Consider the following 26,291-nt stretch of genomic DNA (forward strand, 5'->3'; position numbering starts at 1 on the left):
ACAGAAATTAACAATCTATATCTTAATTTCTTTATTGGGTTGAAGCAATTTGTATAAGAAAAAAACATTTAACGATTTTCAACAAATTATGCCTTAAGAACAGGTTTTTCCAAAAGTATCTATTTTTGGAAGATTTTTGAATCATGACCAATTAAAAGAGTGTGCAAAAATGCGTATATTTTTAAGAATCAAATTGCGCGGCTTGTGTTTATAGTAGAAAAGTGTCATGCACACCGTTAGAATTGTCATAAACTCTAGTTTTTAGAAATATATGTATCATATTCATGCTATTTGTAGTATAGAATTTGTAGTTGGAAAATGTGAGAAAGGTTGAAAAGTTTTTATTAAGTTGGGACATTTTACCTCGTAGCTCCTAAACTATACGTAGCACAGAAATATAAGTACTTTTGCACACTCTTTAAATTGGTCATTATCCAAAAATCTTCCAAAAAATATGTACTTTGGAAAAACCCGTTTTAAGGCATAATTTGTTGAAAATCGCCAATTATTTTTTTCTTATACAAATTGCCCCAACCCAATAAAGAAATTAAGATATAGATTATTAATTTCTGTCAATGGCAAGTGGGTTGTATTAAGCAATACTTTTGTCCTATTAAAAAAAACACCCTGTACTTATTTTTAAGGGATTTTTTTCAAACAGATATTTCATTTTTTTTGACATTACTGTTGTTAACCTAACAAGTAATTTTTTTATTAAAAGCATGGTTTTTCTCTCTCTTTCTGTATGTCTCTCTTTTTGATTGTAAACTTTTGTGTGCCTTTTGAAAAAATGGCATCTAGTTTTCATTTCTTCCATCAATTCAATAAATGTTATCAATGCTTTATCGTCATTTGTATGGTCTTTGGGACATCTAAAACGATGGTAAAAAAGACATATCCCTAAGGTTTGTATGCCTCTACATGAAAGGACAGTATCTTTTTTTCATGAAAACTATTCTCGTTTTAGATTGTCCTTGTATGTAAAAGCATTTTTTGGTGTTTTTGAAAAAACACTGATATTTCGCCTACATTTCTTTGTATAAAGAAACTGGACACTCCTTTAGAATATTATCCAAATATTTCATATAAACATGAACAATTTACAACTTTTGTTAATCAGGGAGGGAGGGGACATTGGACTGTTAATTACATCAGTGCTCAAAGTTTTATAATGACGTTTTCTTATTTTTTGGCTTGACAACTTTGTCATCTACAGAAGGGGTAATTTTGTGTATTATCATTGGGGATGTATATCAATATAACATTCATTGTCTTATACCTTTAGATCCCTGTATAATACTAATCCTATAAATATGCTAAAATATCTTGATGTTTATTTGTCCATGTGTCCTTTAAGATCTTAGAAACCACTGGACCTAAAGATCTACATTTTTCATTGAATTGGAAGCAACAAGAATAGTTATTTGTCGCATCTTTTAAAAGGCAGTTTTCCGCGGATATTAAAATAAAAATGATAAGATTAAAACTAGTTTTGTTAGTGATATCATGAACAAACTTTTTAAAAAAAGAATAGGTAGTACAAACGCTTTGGGCGCAAATAAAGTGTGATTTGTTGTCGTTGAAATAATTGTTTGTTTGTACATATCTGTGACTTTTATACTTTTTTATGCGGAAACGTGATTACCAAACTTGAAAACTTTCTTTAGAAGGATTATTCTTAGATGTGCCTCACATTTTAAATTATCCTTCAACCTAGAAAACTTTTTTTTTTGGTTTTTAAACTTTTAAGTAGCGCAGTAATAACAAGCTAAACTATTAATTTCAGTGATATAGATTAAGTACTACTTAGAGTAGGGGGAATGCCTTGGTCTATAAACAGGCGTAACTCATGATCATGGTCAGACAAAAATCGTACAATCAAAAGGTTGATTGTCTGTTGGATGTTACTTAATCTTATATCTTTAGAGTATCGTATCAAATTACAAGCAAATTGCTCTGGATTCTCTCGATGATATCTTAAAATTCGAAGGAGAATCCTGCCCTTTCTAGTTGAGGTATTATTGTTTGCTTGAAATTGTAAGCATTTTATAGAACATTTATTTGGCAGCTTTCTTATCCATGGAGGGAGAAGACATTGGGTTGTTTTATTACAATAGTCCCCAAAGTTTTATGATAAAGTTTTCTAATTTGTTGGCTTAAAAACTTTGGGGACTTTCATTAACTTTTGATTGGTTTGTTTACTCAGATGAGTGACCCAACTTTTCTACTACTAATTGTAATATATATAAGGGCAATTTTGTGTATCATTATTGGGGATGTACATCAATATATCGGTCATTGTCTTATCCCTGTAGATCCCTGTTTCTTATCGTCTTTTTATTCAAATTCAATTCAATACAAACTCAATAAATTTCACTTAATGTATTTGAGAGTTTTAAAAAATGTTTTTATACAATTAAGGTTTTATTATATTGTGAGTAACTTCATTCTGAAGTTACTAGCAGCTACGCCCCTAGAAGACTCTAGGGATACTTAAGGGAGAGGGAGAAGTTGATCCTCCCCCTATTATATTTTAAGATCTATAAAGAAAAAGAAAAGAAAAAAAATGTTCAGTAAATTTTTATTGGGAGGGTGGAGATACCCTCCTCAAAATAGCTAAAAACATTCCCTTAACCTATAAGAAGGTTCACTGTAAAGGAGAACCATATCGTCATAGCGGTAAGGGAAATCCTTTGGTACAGACAACAAAAGCTGACTACTTTATATAATAGGATTATTCTAACAATCAAAAGAACATAAAAATTTACAACGACGGTGAAAAAACAAGGATGAAAACTTAGGCATGATTTATGTGTTCATAATGACAGGCTGACCGACCTACAATTTCGTTTATCTTATAAACTTTCTACTTCAGAAAATTTAATTTTTGGAAAATTTATAATTTTACGACGGGCAACTAATGGTCCATGACATGGATCTAAAGAGATAAGATTATGGCCGATAATTTGATGTATATCACTAATGGTTATACTTAAAATTCTGCCTTCTGTAGATTACAATCAGTGGCTGAAACGTTCAAAGAAAAAACTATTTTGCACCAACTTTACACCAATGTCTCCTGATAACCTGTTAGATAATGCTAATAATCCTTGGAGGGGAGTGAAATTCTTTTCACCACCACCCAAAGTGCCCTTAGAGGCTATTAAACATTAAAGGGTGATAAACATTACATACATGATTCTGTTTATATCAATTTTAACCTTAGTATGTCTGTCTGTTTGTACCGAAGTATCTCGCTAGAACCGATATGGTTCTCCTTAACAGGATATCTTCTTATAAGTCCTTGGAAGGTTTTGTAGGAGGGTACCACCACCCTCCCAAGATAAATCACCCATCAAAATAAAGATCGACCAAATTTAATTTTACCCTTACCCTTAGTTCCCCCTGATGCCTCTAGGGGTATAGCAGTTAGTGTAAAATAATTTGACTAGAATAACAAACGTTTTTCTTTGGTTGTATTATCCCTTGTCCCTAGGCCAAGCAATCAATCATTCTCAAGAGAAAACAAATTTTCTTCTTTTAATAAATTGCAGAATTTGCTTGTACTACAGGTTTTAAAATTCAGTTTACAAGGAAAAATATTATATTTTAAATTAAAATTTACTCTATAAGCTATTTTATAATGAAACAGAGTGTATTGTCCAATAAAAATAATTACCTGAATGATACCCTCGAACCAGTATTTGACTCCCATTATCAACCTTATCTCATCCATAGTATAGGTAGGACACCCGTCTAAATAAAGATTTTATCATTCGTGGAAAATTGTCTGTATTACGTTGCTATTCTGTGCAATTTTACGTTTTCTAAAGCAAAGATATTTTGGTTGAAAAATTTAAACATTCGAAGTTGACGTGTAGTCTTTATAAGAGAAGGACAAATATTTTGTTGTTTTTTCATCATTTTTCCAAAAAGATCTTGAGTAGGAAAGTAAACAATGCGACAAATATAACATAATTTTTAGCACAGCTACTCTGTAGATACAGTTTGTCCTTAAGTCGTCTGTTCGAATGTCCGTTAATATGAATGAAATGACCAAGGAGATACAATTCACAAATAAAAATAAACAAAAGCAAATTTCTGTGCATTGCTTCTATCATATATAGTAGAAAGCTTTTTTTGTCTGTATAAAGGGATCTCGCTAATCGCTAAATCGATATGGTTCTCCTTTACCATATATAAATTTGTTTACTTATTTTTCCTTTAAAACTCTAAAAAACTGAAATTTGAAATGATGGTGTGCCCCCCCCCCCTTCATCTAGAGGCTTAACCACTAGTATAACTATATTATTTGCTTGAAGTTGTGTGCTAACTTATGACACACATGCCCTTGTTTATTATTATTTGATTTGATATTGAGTCAGTGATGCAGATTATTACCAGGTTCAGACAGGGATGTAAAGGGATAAGACAGTGGCCGATAAATTGATGTATATACCCAATGATAATACTCAAAAGTACCATTTCTATAGATTACAATTATTGGTTGATACGTTTGGACCTTAACTTGATGAACTAACCAATCAAAATTCATTAAAGGCCCCATAATTGTTAAGCTAACAAATGAGAAAACGTTATTATTAAACTTTGGGGACTTGTGTAACAATTAGCGATAGATAGGATTTAATTTGTCTGTTCGTCAGTTCTTATTCTTATGGGGGAAAAGAGATTTTCTTTGAGTACCATACTGAAAAATCAAGCATAAAAAAGTCTATAAACAATTTCTCACGAATTTAGAAATAAAAATCATTAACCAATTCCAGTTAATTTTTGCGGCAAGCTGTCTATAATACGAGGCGATAAATACCTGTAATAATTACTGCATGAAGCTGAGTGTACTTAGTAACCTATGCCTTGTTCAGGGATAAGGTAACTAGATTTTTAAACAACTTTAAATTATATATTTGTTAATATATTATCTTGAGTCTAGGGTTGTGCCGGATACTTGTTTTTTCGGATATCGGATATCCAGGAAATTACCGGATATCCGGTCGGATAACCGGATATTGAATTAGCAAAAAATTCTTAATAAAAATCGGCTGCCGATTAGCTGACAACTGCTGGCTGCGATGGCTGCAGCTGCCAAGTACAACTGCCCTCGCAAAAGTCATGTTTTGAGATTTCAATTAAAATGTCATGTAAATAAACATTTTCTGAAAAAAAAATGCATCTACCATCAAAAATAAGAAAATTGCAGCCATTTAAAATATAAAAAGTAGGAATTTTTGTACTATAATATGAAAGATTATATTGCCGGATAGCCGGCCGGATAGTTAGAATATCCTGTATCCGGTCAGATATTGAAAATTTCCGGATAACCAGCCCAACCCTAATTTTGACTTTCAACAACTTCACTGGTTTATTGTGAAAAAATGAAATTAAATTCAACATTGCTAGAATGTTATGTAGTGCAGCTACTTAAGTACTGAAGTCAATCAGAGTCCTTCCGTAACGAAAAAATTACTTTATATTAGAAGGTTTTTTTTATTTTTTATTATTTACAGTTTACTTAATTTTACTATATTTTCTTAATAATAGTTTACTGCTCTTTTTTTATTCAAGCTGTCGTAAGCTTTTATATTTTTGTACATTGACTAATCCGTCAATTCCTATTCCTATTATATGATTAGCGATAATCAGTTAATTAAGCTAATTATTAGTAATATAAATGTACAATGTACCTATAATTATTAAGAAAATGTACTAGTTTTTTAGCTAAAACAAGAATGACAAAATTCATAAAGGCGAAGCTCTAACGATTGGAGCCATCTGCTACGGAAGGATGTACGTACAGACCATAATTATAGAAAAAGCCTATAACTTCCCAAAGACAAATAAAATCAGGGATCGGAAGCCGCGCGTAAGCCGCGTGTAAGCCTCAGTGAAATCGTCATTTTATCACTATAAAATTTGGCTTGATGTATAAAACTGTCTCTTTAGTAGACAATCCTTCTTTCAAAAATTTCTTTTTCTGCTCACAAGCAGGTTTAAAACTGAGCCTTATGCGCGGCTGAGGCGCGGCTTCCGAACCCTGAATAAAATCCTTATAAAAAAAGTAACAGGAGGTCTGTCTGTTTTTACCAAAGGATCTCACTAACCGATGAACAGATCGGGTTCTCCTTCTCAAAGGTCCTGGGAAGATTTATTTATACCTATTTTACGGGAGGGTATCACCACCATCACAAGAGAAATTACCCCTAGAAAAATTACTTCCCCCCCCCCCCACCAAGAATTGTTTTACTTTTTCTTTTTAAATATAAAATAAAAAAAAATGAGTTATGGAATTGAACTCCACTAGTGTTGTAAATGAAGCCGTTGAAGTGATTTAAATAGACATGACTTTGTAATAGAGAATATGTTATGATCAAATTGTACTCTAGTTTTAATAAGTTTACTAATTAGTGATTCAAACTATATTATGTAGTTTAGAGGACATTTCAAAGATGCATAGATGATCCAAAATTAACCTATTAGAATAGTTTGTGTGCTCTGGTGGTGGGGTGGGGGTTTCCTCAACCGCTTATTATTTTTAGTCCGAGGATATTTTTTCTGGTCTATAGGGCTTGGCGTGTATCAAGTATGAACCCCTTAGAAAGTAGCATAAAACCAATGCAACACCAGTAGCACCCTAGAGAGCAGAGACCATTAGGTGACCCAGTTACAGATTTTATGCTTCAGGCGTAGTGACATCGTTCTAATTTGTATTATTTGTATCCTTGTTAAATGCAACTTTATAAAAACTTTTTGAATACATAGTTCATTAAAAGTATATTTTTTTTTCAATACCTCAGCATCTAATCAAAATTAATGTCCAAAACTTTAGGAGATTAACTAAAACCAATTTTATAAGCAAAGCTTTTCTATAGCTATGTTTCAACTTCATGTTTCTTTCAAGCTAACAAATAAAGTACTCTATTGAGCAAAATTATGTAAAATTAATTGAAAAATTAGAGTAAAACACTAGAGGGAGTAAGGGTTAAATAAAGTTGTATCTCCCCATCGTAACCGCCTTATGCAACCTTTTTTATTGGTTCATTAAAAATCAACTAATGGTGTCGCTTATATTAACACAGCCAAGTAGCAGAAAATAATTTAGAAGCAGACGAAAGAGGTCTCTAAAAAAGGAAGGGAGGTAGTCTGTATATACATCTATACTATGGAACTGTTAGTAAAGATAAGGAGGGTTATTTTTTCCACTTTTTTGTTTATTTTCTTTTTAGGTCAAGTTAGGTTAGATTATATTGGATACTAGATAGCCAAGTTGGGTTAGGGTTATGTTAGGCCCTGCATTGATATAAAAACTATTATTTTAAACAAATATATACCCTTCTATAATACAAGCCAGGGATTGAGGGGACAATGGGCTATTTATTACATTGCATAATTAAGTTGAGTGTCCAAACGTTTCAGCCACTAATTGTAATCTACAGAAGGGATCTAATTTTGTGTATATTTGACTGTACATCAATTTATAAGCCATTGTTTGATCCCTTTAGATCCCTGGTTGCATCGCTAAAAAGAAACCCAGCCAGTGCAGAGAACAAAAAGTATTTGAGTCTGATAGGTAATAAGTCTTCTATTGTTTTCTAAAACTTTTCTACATTCAAAAGATTTTTGTAAACCTAACATCAAAATAAACTTTGCAACCTCAATTTATCAATAGATGTAATAAGTATAGATGTATAACCAAGACAACTATCTGGCCCAGTCTTGGGGACCTTTTTCGTTTTGCTTTCTGCTCTTTTGTATTGACATGACTGTGTTAATATTTACGATGCTAATGGCTGATATTAAATGACCCTATTGAAAGTCTGCACAGGGTCTATGTTGTGGGGACGTACAATTATTTAACCCCTTCCCCTTCTTTCGTTTTACTCTAATCATTTACCAATTGTTATGCTTTTGGATTTTAGAATGGCCTAAAAAAATTGAATTACGTCTATTAAAATTCTTATATGACGTCATTTTTTATATGCACTATAAAAGCTTCAAAGTCTTTATATCTTGGATTAAAACAATAAAATCCTATTCCAAAACATTGTACTATACTGTCAGTCTAATACTATTTTGTCAGATTATTTCCCATATTGTTCAGACTTTTGTTGGTAGATTTTAAAGTGTTCCTTCCATCTAACATTTATTTCAAGCTTAGCAATAGCAATCAGTGGGTGAGTGGACATTGGCTGTTTATTACACTAGTCCCCAAAGTTTTATAATAACATTTCTTATTCGTTATCTTAACAAATTTGGGTACTTTTTTTAAAAATTTTAATTAGTTGGTTCATTAAGTTAAGTTTCCAAACGTTTCAACTACTAATTTCAATCTAAAGAAGGGGTTATTCTGAGTATCATCATTGGGGATTTACATCAATTTATTGGCTATTCAATTGTGATTTAGAAAACTATTGGCTAAATCCTTTTTTGTGCGAATTCATTTTACTTTAGCTGCATACAAAATTTAAGATAGTTCAATAAAGAATTAAAGTTTTCAAAAATCTACAGCTTTTAAAAGTAAAATTTGTGAAAACATTGGAACACTTTATTGGTTGGATGAAAGAAAGCCGCTCTGTTATTTTCAATTAGATTGAAAACTCTCAAAAGATAAATTCTTTTATACTGCAAAATATATGTATTTTGTAGAAAGCTTCAGAAATTAATCATCGAATCCTTTAGCAAAGTCAAACTGTATGAAAACCTTTGTTTGTTGTGATTTTACTTGAAGAGGAAAAAAATAGGGGAAAGGGTTAAATGACTGTATGTCCCTGTACCGACTTTTAATTGGGTCTTCTAATATCAGCAAATAGCGTCAGAATATTACTACAGTCAAGTCGCTAGACAAGAGCAAAAAGCAATTGTCTAGCAGACGAAAAAGATTTCATCCACTGGAACCAGAAAAAAATTGTCTATAGTTCTTTTCAATAAGAAATACACATATTTAGTGAATATTATCGTTCTACTACTTTTTTAAAGCCGTAAAACACACACCTTTACGGATTTTACCAAAAACCTACCCCTCTCATTTATTAACAATTAAAAAGCTGCAGAAATACATTATCGAATGCTTTATCAAAGTCAAACTGTATATAAACAACCTTTATTTATTGAGATAAATGCAATCAAATGTATTTTACATTCGATTAGGAATCTAAAGGGATAAGACAATGGCTCATAAATAAATTTAAAGTAACCCTACGGTTAAAACGTTTGGACACTCAAAATAATAAATCAACCAATCAAAATTAAATAAAAGATACCAAAGTTTTTATGCCAACGAATAAAGAAATTTCCTAAATAGGATAATTTACGCAGGGAGAGTACATTGGACAGTAATTATATTAGATCAAAACCTTAGAATTTGTGTTGTTAAAAAAATGTACAAGGAAAAAATTTCTTTTCTGTTTGTCTAGGGGCCGACAAAAAAGAATTTATCCCAAAAGTTTTCATCTTCTAATAGTCGTTAACAATACATACAACAGCATCAAGTTTCAAATTATTTATATATTTAATATGAATATTGAATACAGAATGGTTCTTTAATTGTAATCTAATCCAATAAAACATTTAATATTTATGTATTTTATAACTTTTTGTGTACATTACCATATATTATTGCCCTATATATTGTCTAAATCAACATTAAGAATAGCACAGTTTTTCTATTGTAATCATTTGATTTGTAACTGTTTTCATATTATTGGTTAAACCCCTAGCATCTAGGGGCTCTGTCTTCAAAGTGCTAGAAAGGGACTAGGAAAATATCTTAAAACGACCCAAAGACTAAAATCTAAATTAATTAGCCTGAAACCGGTTCATTAGTTAAGTAGATCTTAAGTTTAAGACCAAATGAATACTTTATAGAATAGGATATGTTAGAATAGTACCATCGATTTTAAACGCTGCATAATATGACTTTTGAGTTATTGTACGTTCATGATAAGCATAAAATAATTTAAAGTCTTAAAAACGTTTAAAAACCAGTATTTTCTTTGTTTTGTTTTCTAATGAATTTCTGGATTTCTTACTTAAAATTGGAAGATATTGAAAAAGAAAATTTGCTGATAAACCATCAAACTAAAAGTAGTGACTTTTAAAATGTTGGAAATTCTATTTAATTGTGACAAACCATATTCTTATTCAGAATTTATTTTTTTTTAAGTGAAGCATTTCTACATTATCATTCAGTCAATTTATATATATTTCTTGCTTTATTTCTCAAAAAGACATCCTCTCCAAGATAAAAAACAATTATTTATCGCATCGTATTAAAAACGTTTTTTTCTGCGGAGATAAAAATGTATAATTAAAATATTAAAACTAGTTTTGTCAGCCCGTGCTTTCTGCATATCGGGGCTAACAAATCTGGTTTTAATATTCTTAGAAAACTGGGCATAATACGACACGGTACATGATTTTTCAGTATGAGTTAGAACCGGCTCTAATCCAGCAGATATTAATCGGTTTACTGGGAAATTCATTTCTTTCATAAAATTACTGAATCTGATTAAGTTGTTCTGCTCATTTCTTGTGGACCACCAGACAAAGTGAGTTATTGAGAAGCTTCGCTACTACTTAAAAATAACCTACCGTCCATCATGTAATCGTCGGATAAATCTGGATAGTCTGTCATATTATCCACAACTCCACTCGACATTCTTTATTGATTTTTCTTTCTCTGAAAAATTTGAATTTTAATTAATTCGGAATAATAGCTTAAAACCAACACAGGACCAGTAGTTATACATCCTGAAGAGTAATGCCCAATCGGTGCAGCGGCCACAGATCTTAAGATTTAGATGGACAGACTGACGGAAAAAGACGGACAGACATCTGGATAGTCTGTCATATTATAAACTACTCCAATCGACATTATTTTTTATTTATGGATTTTTCTTTCTGAAAAGTTTGAAATATATAACATTTTAATTAGGTTGGAATAATACTAGGTTCATATAAACCAGAATTTTTTACTTTTCTCACTGTATTTCAAGGAATCTGATAAATTATTGCACATCTCCTACCAAGATAGACAAAATTACCTCAACTTTTGATCAAAATTGAATAAATGGACACTGTTAGACTAGTTTTAGCCAACTAATCAAGATTTGATAAGAGTACTAGGAAGTATCTTTACAATCGTTATCAGAAAGTCAGTACGTCCATTTAAAACAAGCTGATTTTTTAACTCTTTTTTGACTTAAGCTAAGCATCTAAACAAAATTCTAAAAAATAAAAGTATGTCTTTTAACGCAATCTTACATTTAAGCAATTTTGAGATAAAAATATATACAATTTACTTTAGACTTTCAAAATAATTTTCTGTTTTTTTAATTCTGATTTATTGTTTGTTTGTCATTTCCAATGATTTAAGAGCTTCGCATTTATGGATGTTGTCATCCTTTTTTCTATGAACATTACTGTTGTTTTTTTAAATACTGACATATTAACTAACTTTTTGCAGTATAATGTTATACACCAAATATCTAGGAAAAATTGTTTTTTTTACTAAAAGATTTAATGAAAATACTAGGAAGATTATTTGCAATAGTGATTAAACTTTTTGAAACGAAAAGCTAAAACATGGGAGAGAGAGAAAAAGATAGAAAGTAAATGCGAGCATGATCTAAATGGAAAAGACAATGGCCGATAAATTGATGTTTATCCCCAATAATGATTCACAAAATTATCACTTCTGTAGATTACAATAAGTTTGAACACCAAACTAATTGAACCAACAAATCAAAATTCATTAAACTCCCCAAAGTTGCAAAGCCACGAGAGATTGTTTAGAATTACAGAAAGACAGACTTAAGTCCACTGTAACTTACAGAGTAGCTATGCTATACTAGAGGATTTAATTAAAGAATATATATATCCAAGATTAATTGTTGGGACGAGAAGAAGGTGAAAACATAATTTTTCTTTTGTTAAAAAAAAGTTATATTTGGTTAGATATTGAGAAAGTCAGACAAAGCACATTTTTAGCTGCATATAAATGACCTATTTTTTTTACATTTTTTTAGATTTTGGATTTTTTTATTTGTCCAGGGATCTAAAGGGATAAGACATTTGCCGAAAAATTAATTACATTCCAATGAAGATACACAATATTACTCCTTTTGTCTATTACAATTAATGGTTTAAACGTTTGGACACATAATTTATTGAACCAATAAATCAAAATTCAATAAAAGATCTCAAAACTGTTAAGCCAACGAATAAGAAAACATTATTATAAAACTTTGGGGTCTAGTGCGATGAACAGCCTAATGTCCCCTCCCTCCCTGGTCTAAGTCACTATGTGAACAATAAAAAGGAAATTGCTTATATTAGAGAACTACATCATGTTTATTCAACAAGCATTCTTTAAATATTCAAATATATTAATTAAGCAAAGAGAGACAAATTTAATATTAATCTCCCTCCCCCACAAAAATTTACATCTTTGATAAATGAAATTTCAAACATATGAAACCTATAAAAATTTTTGAATGCCCCCCACCAATTATTTCAGTCCTCTTTATTTGTTCAATCTTCATATTGTATATTATTGTTTAAAGCTATTGAATATTCTAGTATTTTTGTCCTATAAATGCTTAGTTTAGGTCGAAACATATTTGCTTTTTTACCTAGATGACCCTTTCAGGTTTACTGGAAAACTGTGCCCACCAGGGTGGAGATATTCAAAAAAATTTCACTCTCATTTATGTATTATTAACTGATTTAAAAAGTCAGTAAGTTACAGCCCTTTATATATATTTAAAAAAAGACAGACAAACCGAGGGAGGGGAGGAAGCTTTTAATGATTATGTTTAAACCTTCTTTTAAAAGAAAATATGTGCAGTTAGATAAACTAAGATGTAAAGATTTTTTTCTTTGTCTTAAAAGAAAGTGATAACCCCAAACATTAATTTACAAGTCTCGCCATAATTAATTTTCTTGATTTATGTTTATGTTTCTCGCTTTCATACCTTTTAATTTACATGAATCTTAACCCTTACAGATTGGGGGAGGGGGGTCATATTGACCCCCCCCCCCTCTCTAGTTTTTTCAATATCATTTTTTTAGTAGATAAGATAGAGACTTGTGACTTCATGACTTTTAAGTTTAGTAATTATACGTCGGCAAGAGTTGATCTTATAAGGATATCTGGTCTGTTTCGGTCGATTTAAGTGATTATATGATTATAAACAGGGAGTTTTCAAGGTATGGAGGGGGTGAGGGAGGGGTATTCTAATGAAATTTAAAAGCAATTTCGGGGAGGAGGGGGTAAACTAATGAGTTTAAAAGTTTAAGGGTGGGGTGGGGGGGGTATAAACTAATCCCTTTGGCGTTTTTGTACTTGAATAGTACAAACAAACTCACAATGTCCTAATCTTTGAAATAACCCTTGACCGATAAATTTACGGGTGTCAGATATCGGAGATTTTTCCAAATTAAAAGATTTGCAAATTGGTAGTAAATATAAGAACATATACATATGTAATACCAACAAGAATCAATAAACAATATTAAAAGCAAAGCTTAATATATATTAATAAACAAATGCATATTTTATTAGTGACATTGCTTAGAATATTGAAAAAAGAACATGATTTAAAAGTCTTAATAAAAAATAGGTTAGTAAATTGCCTAATGTGCAGTATGCTAAATATAGGTTATAGAGATACAACACTTATATCTCCTTCTAATTCATAATGATATCTTAAAATTTAGTAACAAAATCCACATGTTTGAAATAAAAATACTTCTGGTAATGCTTATTGAGTTGCTATGCTTTTCATATTCCTTGTTAAATAAATCATCGTATTAGGTTCCAAACAAATAGATTGATTCTTTATACAAAATAACATTTGAATAGATTTCGACTACTGACAACAGACTTACTATAGTTGTAGAAATGACTTTACCTAAACCTTTAACTGTATATTATTTAGGGCAGAGAGAGAGGGGCCAATGGACTGTTTAATACACAAGTCCCCTAGGTTTTGTAATAACGTTTCTTTTGGTTAGCTTAACAACTTTGGTGACTTTTTTGTATTTTGATTGGTTTCATTAAGTTGAGTGATCAAAAAATTAAACGTCTAATTAAAATCTACAGATGGAGTAATTTGGTGTATATCAATTTATCATCCATTGTCTTATCCCTTTAGATCACTTTTTTTAAGTGCTTTGTACTATATACACTAACAAGCTCAGGAATAGAATTGTAACTGTAAACTAAAAGCTTTTCTAAACATATCCTTGCTGTATGTTGATTTATAATGCTCTAAAAAAAAATGCTCAGGTTTTTCAAAATTGCATTTAATTTGTCCTATTGGATATCTAAATCTTTGAAAAGTAAAATTTTTTAGACTTAAAAAACATGCTGTTTATAATTCAAAACATTCTTGTTGGTTTATACTTAGACTTACTCTGTCTAAAGGATTACATTTGCATTCATTTGGAAATGAGTTTCACAATCCTAATTTCCTTTGGCAACTAGCTTTGCATACATAAGTACCTTATTTTTCTTGTGTCTATAAATACTTTTGCCTATACTTTGTAGAGTGTGCAAGGGGGGTGTTGAAAACTCACAAAAAAATGTGATCTCAGTTCCTATGCGATTCTACACCTCACTTACAATATTTCAGCAGAGAGGGAGGGAACATTGGGCTGTTTATCACACTGGTCCCAAAAGTTTACAATAACTTTTTCCTATTCATTGGCATAACAATTTTGAACTCTTTTACTGAGTTTTGATTGGTTGTTTAATATACTTGAGCGTTTAAATGTTTTAACCACTTATTATAACCTACAGAAGGGGTAATCTTGTGTATTATTATTGGGGAGGTATATTAATTTATCAGCTGTTATTGTATCACTTTAGACCCCTGATATTTTGGACTAAGTTTCTTTGTGTTTTCCAATAATTATACAGTTTAAAATTTTAGTTGCTTAACTAAAATCTATTCAGAATCAAAAAAAAAAATCTGGTTAAAGTTTTATTTTCACATCTTTTCTCATTGTTATGAAAAGTTTAAGTTTTTAGGTAAAAATAAGAAAAAGATTAATACAGATATTGAGTGGTACTATGCATAACCTAAAGAAAATTGAAGATTTTTATAGTGCCTATAAAAATTACGTCAAACTGGCCTTTTGTAAATTAAAATGTATACTGACCAGCCATTGGTAAAAGAGTATTATATTGGCCTATAATTGGTCAATTGTAATGTAAGATGTCATCTTTTATAGGCAATATGATGAGCATCAAGAAAATTTTCATCCAATACAATTGTGAAAAAAACATTATAAATGTACTTTTTTGTTATTTTATCCTTTTTATGTTTTGATATTAAACATATATTTTTGCAACTGAAAGGAAATCCAATAAATGTCAAAAAGTTATTCTTTATTAGAAATACTGACACTCTATGCTAAGGGTATGTCCATATGTCTGACCATCTGTATCATATGTACGTCCTATTGTCTCTGCGTTAATAAGTGCAAAAGATAGTTTGTACTTTTGTTTGATATATGCAGTAAATGTATTAATAACAGATGTATAATAAGATGACAACAATTGCCCCAATACCTTTTCATCTACTATCAAATTGCTTTTTTTGTTCTTTGTGTTTATATTTCGATGCCATTTGCTAATTTAAAAGACTGAATTAAAAATCAATACAAAATCCCTGCTCTAAGGGGAAAGTTATTTTGTTACTTTTATGGGTAGGGAAGAGATAAAGGGTGTGCAAAATAAAGAAAGATGACACAATACATGGTGATCCTATTTTATTACAATAAAAATAAAAACAGTTTCTTGAGAGGGAGGGGGACAAGTTAGCCGTCCCCATTGAAGAAATAAGGAAGATATCATTAATTATTATTTAAAAAAAAAAAACATAAAAGAGATTTTTTCTGTATGATAATTCATTTTAAAGGTTTGAGTTACTCTCTCTAAAAGTAGTTATAATTCTTTCCTGAACTAAGAAAAACCTCTTTGATTCAGATGTTAGCGACGATATATATGGATAGACATCCTATTACTTTTATATAAGGATTCATATTCCTATTTCTTACTTTAAGTAGTTTTCAAGTTTTTTATGTCGATTGTTAACACCCTTGTTCAAAAAGATGTTTGTTTGTGTTTAATTATCGGATCAACGAGCATTTATTTACCTATTTCAGTTGGGAGGATGAAACTTATCTTCTTATCAGGGATTTTAAGGGATAAGGCAATGACCGAAAAATCGATGTACATCCCCAATGATGATACACAAGATAACCTTTTCTGTAGACAACAATTATTGGTTGAACTAGTGGAACACTCAACTTAATAAACCAAACCAATCCAAATTTAATAAAAGTCCTCATACTTGTTAAGCCAACAAATAAGAACACGCTATTTAAAACTTTTGGGACTGGTGTAATAAGTAGCCACATGTCCCCTCCACCAATTCCTTGTTATTCGATATACAAATTTATGGGATTTATAATTATAATACTAAACCTTTGGTTTAACCACCTAACTGTATTTTGTTTTCACTTAAATGATTGTAAATAACAAATAAATGTTGTCATAAGATGCCCAACTGAAAGATCTAAGACCTTTGTTATTGATTTGTTTAATTTCGTGATGCAATTACTGTGCATTATCAATGCAATTATAAATGTGTGTACCAATGGATCACGATAACCGCTGAAGCGATATAGTTCACTTTTACAGGAAAGCTTCTCAAAGGTCCTGAAAAGGTTTATAACTATTTAAGAGGAGGGTACGACCACCCTCTTAAGAGAAATCGTCTCTAGAAAAATCATCCACCCCTAAAAGATTTTTTTTTAGTTTTTCTTTTTTAAACGAAATTAGATATAGGGGTTGGTCGACTCCCACCCCCCTTAAGTGCCCCTACAGGCCTATAGATACCTTAAAATTTAAAACGATAATTAGGACAATGTTTTTTTATTTAGTTTTAAGTAAATAAAGTTTTTTTATAGTTTAAATATAACAATATTGTTGGGTTGTTTGAAAGAGAAAAGGCACCGCTAGACTGAAGTCTCTTCTATCGGAGAGAAACCAAAAATCTCTGAGAAAACCTCTCAATACAAAGATTAATCTTCTCATCGGAGCTAGAAGGAGACAGCGGAGTATCAACATATTCTCTCTGGTGCACGCTGACGGGATGCAGAGAAATGTCATTTATCGTATCGTATTATAGACAGTTTTCCGCGGATATTACAATGAAAACTTATAAGATTAAACCAGTTTTGTTAGACCTGAGGGACTGAAGGCCCTGGCTAACAAAACTGGTATATATTTTATTTTAATATTCGCGGAAAATTTTATGTAATACTATGCTATACATGATTTTGAATTAGTTATAATTCAGCGGATATTAATCGGTTTCTAAGCCATACTGCAAATTAATTCTCCGGCAATTACTGGGCTGGACGGTACATTAGAGAACCTCAGCACAAAACCTGTACTTGGTTTTCAGCTGTCGTTGGGGGGCAACATATAGTAAAATTGACGATCTCTCCATTTGCCCCCCCAAATATTATTTAAGATTTATTTCACTTATTGGTTATACCTTATACCTGCTCTGGTTCTCTTAAAATAAATACATAAACAATAAATAGAAACTTTAAGGCCTTGAAGGACATATGATAATAAATGATCTTGACCTAAACTATTCTTAAATTAAAGAGGGTCCGGTGTTTAGGATTCCTTTAGGTATCCATTATATTTTAATGCTTTGGTCAGGTTTCTATACACTGACAAGACCCAATCTAATGTCAGGGATCTAAAGGGATAAGACAATGGTCGATAAATTAATGCACATCCTAATTTATGATACACAAAATTAATCTTTCTATAGATTACAACTAATGTTTGAAACGTTTGGATCAACATTTAACAAAATTTCCTAAAGTTGTTTAGCCAACGAATAAGAAAACTACTATTCCAAACTTTAGGGACTTGTGTAATAAACAGCCCAATGTCCCCTCCCTTCATGCTCTAATGCACTAAGAGATAAGTAATTGAAAGATATTATTTGCACTGTTACATCGTTGAAAATGACTAGTGCAGCAGCTAATCTAAAAATAATTCGAATGTGCATATTTATTTGGTTCTCAGTGTAAATTTGATTTAAGTAAAACTCTTAGTAAAAGCAAAGATTTTGCATAAATTTTATAACTTATTTAATACAATTTTTCTGGCCTAGCAAAATAATAAATTATGTCCTTAAACAGTATACTGTATTTAAGCAATTTGCAACAAATTTAAATGCATATAAATTTGTTTCGACTTAAAAAATAATAAAGGTTTGACACTCTACAAGTAATAAGGTTTGTTCTAACGTATGATTATTTGTTGAATTTTATTTTCAAATTCTAAAAGACCATCAATTGCAATGGTTACAAATTAAACAATTATAGAAAAGCTGCTTACGAATAAGAGCCCAAACGCTCCAAGTTTTTATTTTTGTGTGTGAAAGACAAATTGCTGTATTAATATGAGTTTTTAAATCTGGTAAATATTCATAACTAATTTAATCTTTTTTAATATCTCAATTCTTTTGGATAGAGGAGGCAAGAAAATAGGGTCATCCAGATAAAGAGTAAATTTTTTTTTTTACTTAAACAAAGCATTTTCTAAGGAAGCTCTTTATAGTGCCAATAAAAAAGGGGTTAAATTAAAAAAAAACTTTTAGCCGAAGTATCCCGAATGACGTTATTGGCAAAGCCCTAAGGTCCAGAGGCGAAGCCTTAGGTAAAATGATATAAAGTATCTTTATATAAGTTATTTTCAATCCTTTAACAATAGGTTCTCATTCATTGAGAGAGAGAGCAAATAGCCAATGAATAAGGATTTAAAAGGATAAGCCAATGGCCGATAAAGCAATGTACATCCCCAATGTGCATACATAAAATTACCCCTTCTGTAGAATACAATTCTTGATTGAAACGTTTGGACACATGCCATAATGAGCCAATCAATCAAAATTCAAAAGTCTCCAAGGTCGATAAGCCAATGAATAAGAAAACATTATTTTAAGACTTTGGGGATTAGTGTAATAAACAGCCTAATGTCCCCTCCCTCCCTGCACCGAATAGTCAAAGGAAAGTACAAAGTGCCAAGGTTATCAAAACAGTGTAATCATGTTTAAAACAAAATACTCATACATAAGCAGATATTTACTAGAAGGAAATGTCCTATTATCTAAGTAGTAAAATATTTATGTCTTTGGCGATACAGGGTCGGATCTCATAGGTCCTGGGAAGGTTTATAGCTTTTTTTGGGGGGAAGGGTACCTACAAAATACCAAAAGAAATAGCCTATAGAAAATTTACACCCACCAAAAGATTTTTTACTTTTAGAATTGAAACTAGGCAGCTGGGTCTACTTCTTCACCTTCAAGTACATCTAGGCTTCCAGTGGCGTAGCCGTTAGTCCTTATAATATATTAACAGTTAAAATTCGCTTTTTAAAACTAAAATAAAAATGGCGGGAGGGGGGGAGTGGTTCGACGCACACCCCCAAAAAAATACTTAAACATCAAAATTAAAGAATATCTGCACTCCTTGCCTAATAATCACACAGCCTTGAAAATTTAGCTTTAGAAAATGATTACCCAGCGATCATTTATGCAACTTTTTTATATACCTTTTACGTCAATAGGATGAAATATGAGAAAATGCTAATTTTCATTATTATAACAAATGCGTTCTTGACAAAAAAAAATCTCACAAATAGTATGGAATTATAATAGAGAGAGACGGGACAATGGGCTGTTCATTTCACTAGTCCCCAAAGTTTTATAATACCGTTTACTTATAATAAGTTGAGTGTTGAAACGTATCAACTACATTTTGTAAAATACAGAAGGAGTTATTTGTGTATTATAAGGGACATTATGGATGAAAATAAATTTTTCGGTTATTGTCATATCCCTTTAGGTCCCTGCCTTTTTGGCTGTGGCTTATTTAAGCCACTCGGTTGCTAAAAATTTGCCTCTGTATACTCCTTTCTTAAATTAGATTTTGAGGCTTTGATTTACCTAAATATTTAATGAAACAATATATTTAAAGAAAACAATATTGTTTTCTATGAAAATAGAATTTTCATTTGAGAATTCCATTGTTAAAATAAACTTCACATGAGGGCGTGGATGAGGAGGGGGGTTTAATACAAGATTGGGATATAAAAAACCCATTCTTATATAAAAATAACAGGATGTCTTTGTGTGTGACTGTCTGTCTATACCAAAGGATCTCACTAACCACTGGACCAATATGGTTCTCCTTTACAATGTAGCTTCTCATAGGTCTGAGGAAGATTTATTGGAGGATACTAACACCCACACCAAAGAAATCTTCCCAGAAATAAATTACTACCACCTCCAAAAAAAAGATATTTTACTTTATCTATTTAAAACTGGAATAGAAATGGGGGAGTAAACTTACCCCTTTCCCATCCAGTAGCCGCAAGTATTTTAATATTGTAATAATATATAATTTGCTCTTAAGACCCCCCCCCCCCCCACCCCACCGCCTCCAGATTAAAATCCTGTACACGTGCCTGCATCACACACACACACATACACCCAAAAACTCACACGCACACATACACACAAAAACTCACACAAAGATATTTCCTCTTTTTCCTTTTCAACTAGTTTCTGCAAATCTTAATATAGATGTGTTTCTACACAATAGCAAAACAGTTCAATAGCAACATTCCTTTTTAGGGATCATACCTGCTGGTAATACAAAAATAACTCCTCATCCCGTTTCGTCTAGAAAAATTAAGAAATGTTGTATTCAGAAAAAAAATTGAGGGTCATTACACCAGAATCAGGGTAGTTAATTCAATTGTTGAAAATAAATAATGTATTGCAATTGCATGCTAGTGTTACTAAAATATAATTATAGTAATGTTCTCTGTACTGCCGTTAACCTGGAAGAAAATATTCGCCAATGTCCTAAAAATGCATATTCGGATGAGGTATTTTTTTTTTTACAAAAACAGACATAAACTAATACTATTCTTAGTAAACAAACAACCTAATACGATATTGAACAGGTTTTAAGAAGATTAGTTAGATATTTACATTTGAGTAAAACACTAGAGGGAGAAAGGGTTAAATAAGTGTATCTCCCCATCGCAACCGCATTGTGCAACCTTTCTATTGGGTCATTAAAAATCAACCAATGGTGTCGTTTATATCAACACAGCCAAGTAGCAGAAATTTAGAAGCAGACGAAAGAGGTCTTTGAAAAAGGTAGGGAGGTAGTTGTCTGTATATACATCTATACTATATATCCGTTATTCTTATTTGTTGGTTTGTTATGACGTCTTCATTCAGTCCCAATTGTCTTGCTATTTGTTCAACCAAATAAAAATAGAAAATGGCATTTCTCTTTGGGATTTTCTTTTACCCATTAGCAGGGGCCGGCAGCTGCGAGTTAGATGCATATACTCCGCCTATTAAAATTAGTTTGTTACCAGCTGCCATTGTTAAAACAAGTTTAGTCATCTAGCTGTTTTTGAATTATGTTATTAAACATCTATCTCCTTTTGGTGTTTAACCCTTCCCCTCCCCCCCCCCATAAAAAAAATTGTGGTGCATTGGGCCATTAAAGCAGGGTTTTACAGCTTTTAGCATCAATATATTCGATAGCTGCAATTAAAATTACAATTTGGCACTCGTTCTTGGTTGTTCCTTTTTATTAATTATCTGCATGTTGCGCTACTTACCCCTAAATATACTTGTGCTCTTTTCTTATTTATTGCATCGCATTATAGACAGCTCTCCGCGGAAATTAAAATGAAAATCATAAGATTAAATTCACCCGGAGGATTATGGTATGGTAAGGGTTCAAACCGGTTTTAATCCAGAGGATATTAATCAGTTTCGAAGCTATACTGGAAAGTATTTCCCATCCACAAAAAGTCTAAACTAAATTGATGGGGAATTGTTAAATTGATTTTCCTTTAATCATATTTTCTCATCCCAAACAATTTTCTTATTATTTTTATTTGACAATGTTTTGATAAATTTATAAGTATATTGATGTATTACCCAGAAAACTACTTGGTTCCTAATCCTATGCTAGGGACCTTGTTCTTCTGTTAGCAAATTGCTTTCTGCTCTTTTGTAGCAACTTGGCTGTGTTGATATTTCTAACGCTATTACCTGATACCTGTTAAGACCCAGGGTCCACGGGGTTTCGATATACAGTTATTTAACCACTTCCCCCTCTATTTTTAATCTAATGTTTTGATGATAGAAAATGAGTTCTGAATAAAAGCAAGGATGGTAATATACAAAACTCACCGGATCAAACAAACGCCCCCACACAATTAAAAGAATATTAAGAACGCACACAACATAGTGCCTAAATGCATGTATGCAATTTTTAGTATTTAGTACAGATTGTTAAAGGAATCATTATTAAAGTATAAAAGTAAAAATTTTGAAATGCGACAGACAGCCATCATAGCTTAATTTATTTTAGTAACTCATGTGATGTATTCTTTACAATAAAAAGTTTGTATAGTTGGAATGGAATATATCTTTCTTGTGTAAAACAATATATATTTTATTTTTGAGAAAATTGAAAATATTGATTTAGTGCCTCCAGTGTATTGGAAAAAGTATTTCGTCTAAAGTTAGACTTGCATTATGGATTTAAACCAGAATTTGTTTTTTTTCTGGATAAAAACAGCTCTAAACCGTGATGAAATAACATGTTTAGTTCAGTTTTGCAGAAATTGTTCACAAACAAGAATAACAACAATCATTATTGTGAAGCTCTAAAATCAGAATGAAGGAAAAACGAACAATAAGTTTTGAATATTGTCAGAACTAAATAAGAAGTCTATACAAAATTGTACATAAATTTGTTGCTAAATTGCTTAAATACAGAATACAGTAAAAGAAAATAGTTATTTTTATAGTTTGAATTTAGAGATATCTTCAATATTGTACTTTGTCATCATAGGAAACATTATTCCAAAAATCAGACGAATAGGATAAATATATCAGAAATTACATTAGTCTATTAATTTATATGGTCTTGTTTCTAACTATGGAATATTTTCTTTCAAATAGGTTAAACATTTTAAACCTATGTATCATCAGTTTCTTCTAGTTGGAGCAACGCTACTGTATAATTTTAACTTTACACATTAAATTCTATGATACATACCTTACTAATACTAACTGCATGTGTTTATAGCCATCAAGGGCAGCTTCAAGCTTTTTTGTTTGATGGGGGAAATTAGTAAAATAACAGAGTTAATCTAATGTAATTTTTAAAAAAAATTGAGGGAGGTAAAATTAAGGTTTTCAAAGCTTGAAGAGGGTAAACACTACCAACCTTGAGTTCTATGTATCCGACTGTCTTAGCTGCGCTTTTAAAATTCAAATAATACGAAATTATCTTATGAATTGTTTGGCCATCAAGCTGATGTTGTGACTTTTGAATTATATTGTCCTTCTTGTCATAAACATTTTCTCAGAAATAAGAAGTTTAAGATTAAAAAGATTTCTTCCACAATCTTCATATATTTTAAAATTTATTTGATGTAATTTTTATTCATTAACAGAACACAGCTACTATACAACTAACCAATTAACTTTTTTTTCTGTCCACACAACTTGTTAATTAAACCTAGTTTTTCTTTTAGTCAATCATATTTGTTAGTTTTTCTAATTACCTGCCCAATATATCAGAAACTAAATGTTGCATAGTGTTCTAATTTATAATAAACATTAAAACAATAGAGGAACAAGGATGACAACATCCATAAAAGCGAAGCACTGAAACGGTAGGACAAACGGACATTAACACTTGTATAGTGTCAGAACTGAATAATCGTAATATAAATGTATAAGAGTCAAAGCAAAATTGTAAGTAAATTTGTTGAAAAACTGCTTGAAACAGGATAATGTTTATGGACATACTTACATTTTCAGGACGTGATTATAGAGTTGCATCGCTTATTACATTGTACTTTGTTGTCCAAGGAATCAATATACCAAAAATCAGATCAATCCGATGATTAGATCACATAAAAATTTGTTGTTAAAAAAGTAAAAAAATCAACATGTTTAAAATGGACGTACGGACATTTTGGTATAATTATAGAGTTGCTACGCTTTCTAAATTGTACCTAACTACCAAAGGAATCACCATACAAAATTTGAAATCGATAGGACAATTCTAACATGCCTAAATTAACGAAAAAAGCTATCCGTTACGGACCGACCCTAATTATAGAAAAGCTTCGCTTTTAAAAAGGGTAGAAGTTGTTAAATATGTACTTGAAAATTAACCAATACCGTCGGGAATATTAACAAAGCCTAGTCGCTACAAAAGAGCAGAAAACACTATGCTAGCAGACGAAAAAGGTCACCAACAGGGGGGTGGGGGTTTGAGTAGTTGTATGTTTATTTATCTATATTTGTATATTTATTTATTAAAAAGGAAAAAACCTTAATCACTGTTTCGGTACTTTGGGCCGAATATCTCGGTACTTAGGCCTACGTGGCCGTCTACGAGATCTTAAGTGCATGAAGCACAATCATCCTCACTACTTCCAATGAATAAGGCACTGATGCAGTTACAAATAGTGTATTTACACCATGAAACGGTGGGATCTAAAAAGATAATAACAAAATTAATACAAAATATTAAAAATGTTTCAACGAATAAGAAAACGTGCATATTTTTTAATAGAAACTGATAAATTTCAAACAGAATCATTTTAAAATATATAAAATTATTCGTAGGTAAAAATAAGTCAATGATTTGGTCTATTTTAATGAAAAAATAAAGAAATCAATTTGCTATATCTTAAACCAAAAAAATCACTTTAATCTTCAAAATTCAAAGGTTAAAAAGAAAGAATACTCACCAGTCTTAATTCATATCAAGCCAGGAAGTATTTAGAGGTAAAAAATCACACAGCAAACCACGCATTTTATTACAAAACATGATTTTTCGTCACATAACATGTGCCGTGCTGAGGGCATCAAACAATACAAAGGAAGAAAGCGCATGGGGGCGCATACATATGGCTATGCCGCGCTTCATTGCTTAGATAATATGATTTCAAACTACAAAAGTCGTCTTCTGCTCATATTTCTAGTAAGGTTTAGGTGGGGTTCGATCCCGCAAGGAACACACTATATAAGTACCAAGACAATCACTTTGCTCCATATATACAAATTTTAAATTGTGTCTTGTTAATGCACATGCAACAATTTATGTATATAAAATACCACTTTCTTTTTCATCTTATCTATTTATGCTGCACTACTAATGATCACATATATCCTTTCTGAAAATAGAATTAGTAACTATATTGATGTTAAATAGTATAATCCGCTAAATTTAACTTTCATCTTAAAATTTTTATACTTTTAGACAGGGATTTAGGAAGGGGACATTGAACGATAAAAGTTATTTCCCAAAGTCTTTTGATTTACATTATTGCTTTTGTAGCTGGTAAATTTTGGGGAAGAAAGATTATGAATTAATTAACCTACCTCCCTGATTTCCAAAGAACTATTTTTCAGAGATCTAAAGGGATAAGACATCGGCAATGTTGATACACCAAATTATCCTTTGGTAGATTGAAATATGTGGTTAAAATGTTTGTACCAACCAATAAAATTTTAATAAAAGTCTCCAAAGTTGTTAGGCCAACCAATAAGAAAAATTCATTATAAAACTTTGGGGTCTAGGGTAATAGATAGCTCAATGTCCCCTCCCTCCCTGAATATTTCTTCAAATGTATTAGGATATTTAGAATTCTAGGAAAATAAAATAATATGATTGGAAAATGTTTTAAATAAACAAAATATTCATTTGCTCAGCAATCACTAAAGTTAGTTTTCCATATTTCTATGAGATTGTATGCCAGACAGACAGACAGACAGACAAACAAACAGACAAACAAACAGACAAACAAACAGACAAACAAACAGACAAACAAACAGACAAACAAACAGACAAACAAACAGACAAACAAACAGACAAACAAACAGACAAACAAACAGACAAACAAACAGACAAACAAACAGACAAACAAACAGACAAACAAACAGACAAACAAACAGACAAACAAACAGACAAACAAACAGACAAACAAACAGACAAACAAACAGACAAACAAACAGTCAAACAAATATTATAGATAGTCATATATGTCGAAAATGCCTCAAGGATCTATGAGAAGCTACACTGTAAAGAAGAACCATAACGGTTTAACTGTTAGC

The 26,291-nt window shown here is 31.1% G+C and overlaps 1 protein-coding gene and 1 long non-coding RNA gene across 3 annotated transcripts in view; both read right to left on the reverse strand.

Moving 5' to 3' along the window:
- Positions 1-10,695, reverse strand: part of LOC145324371 (FMRFamide receptor-like) — a 97,558-nt gene extending 86,863 nt beyond the window's left edge. For both annotated transcript variants that reach the window (XM_080166976.1, XM_080166975.1), the window contains exons 1-2: positions 10,606-10,695; positions 3,680-3,756 (exon numbers count right to left, since the gene is read on the reverse strand). In XM_080166976.1, coding sequence (XP_080023102.1) covers positions 3,680-3,756; positions 10,606-10,672 — 144 coding nt within the window. In that variant the 5' untranslated portion in view covers positions 10,673-10,695. The remainder of the gene's footprint in view (positions 1-3,679; positions 3,757-10,605) is intronic.
- Positions 10,696-24,626: 13,931 nt separating this feature from the next.
- LOC145324372 (uncharacterized) lies at positions 24,627-25,208 on the reverse strand. The gene is made up of 2 exons (XR_013881261.1): positions 24,926-25,208; positions 24,627-24,668 (listed from the first exon to the last, which is right to left on the reverse strand). It is a non-coding gene; the product is annotated as an uncharacterized LOC145324372 (long non-coding RNA).
- Positions 25,209-26,291: the final 1,083 nt, after the last annotated feature.

Source organism: Acartia tonsa, chromosome 7 (genome assembly GCF_053477335.1).
Source record: "Acartia tonsa isolate MP-2025a chromosome 7, ASM5347733v1, whole genome shotgun sequence".
NCBI lineage: Eukaryota > Metazoa > Arthropoda > Copepoda > Calanoida > Acartiidae > Acartia > Acartia tonsa.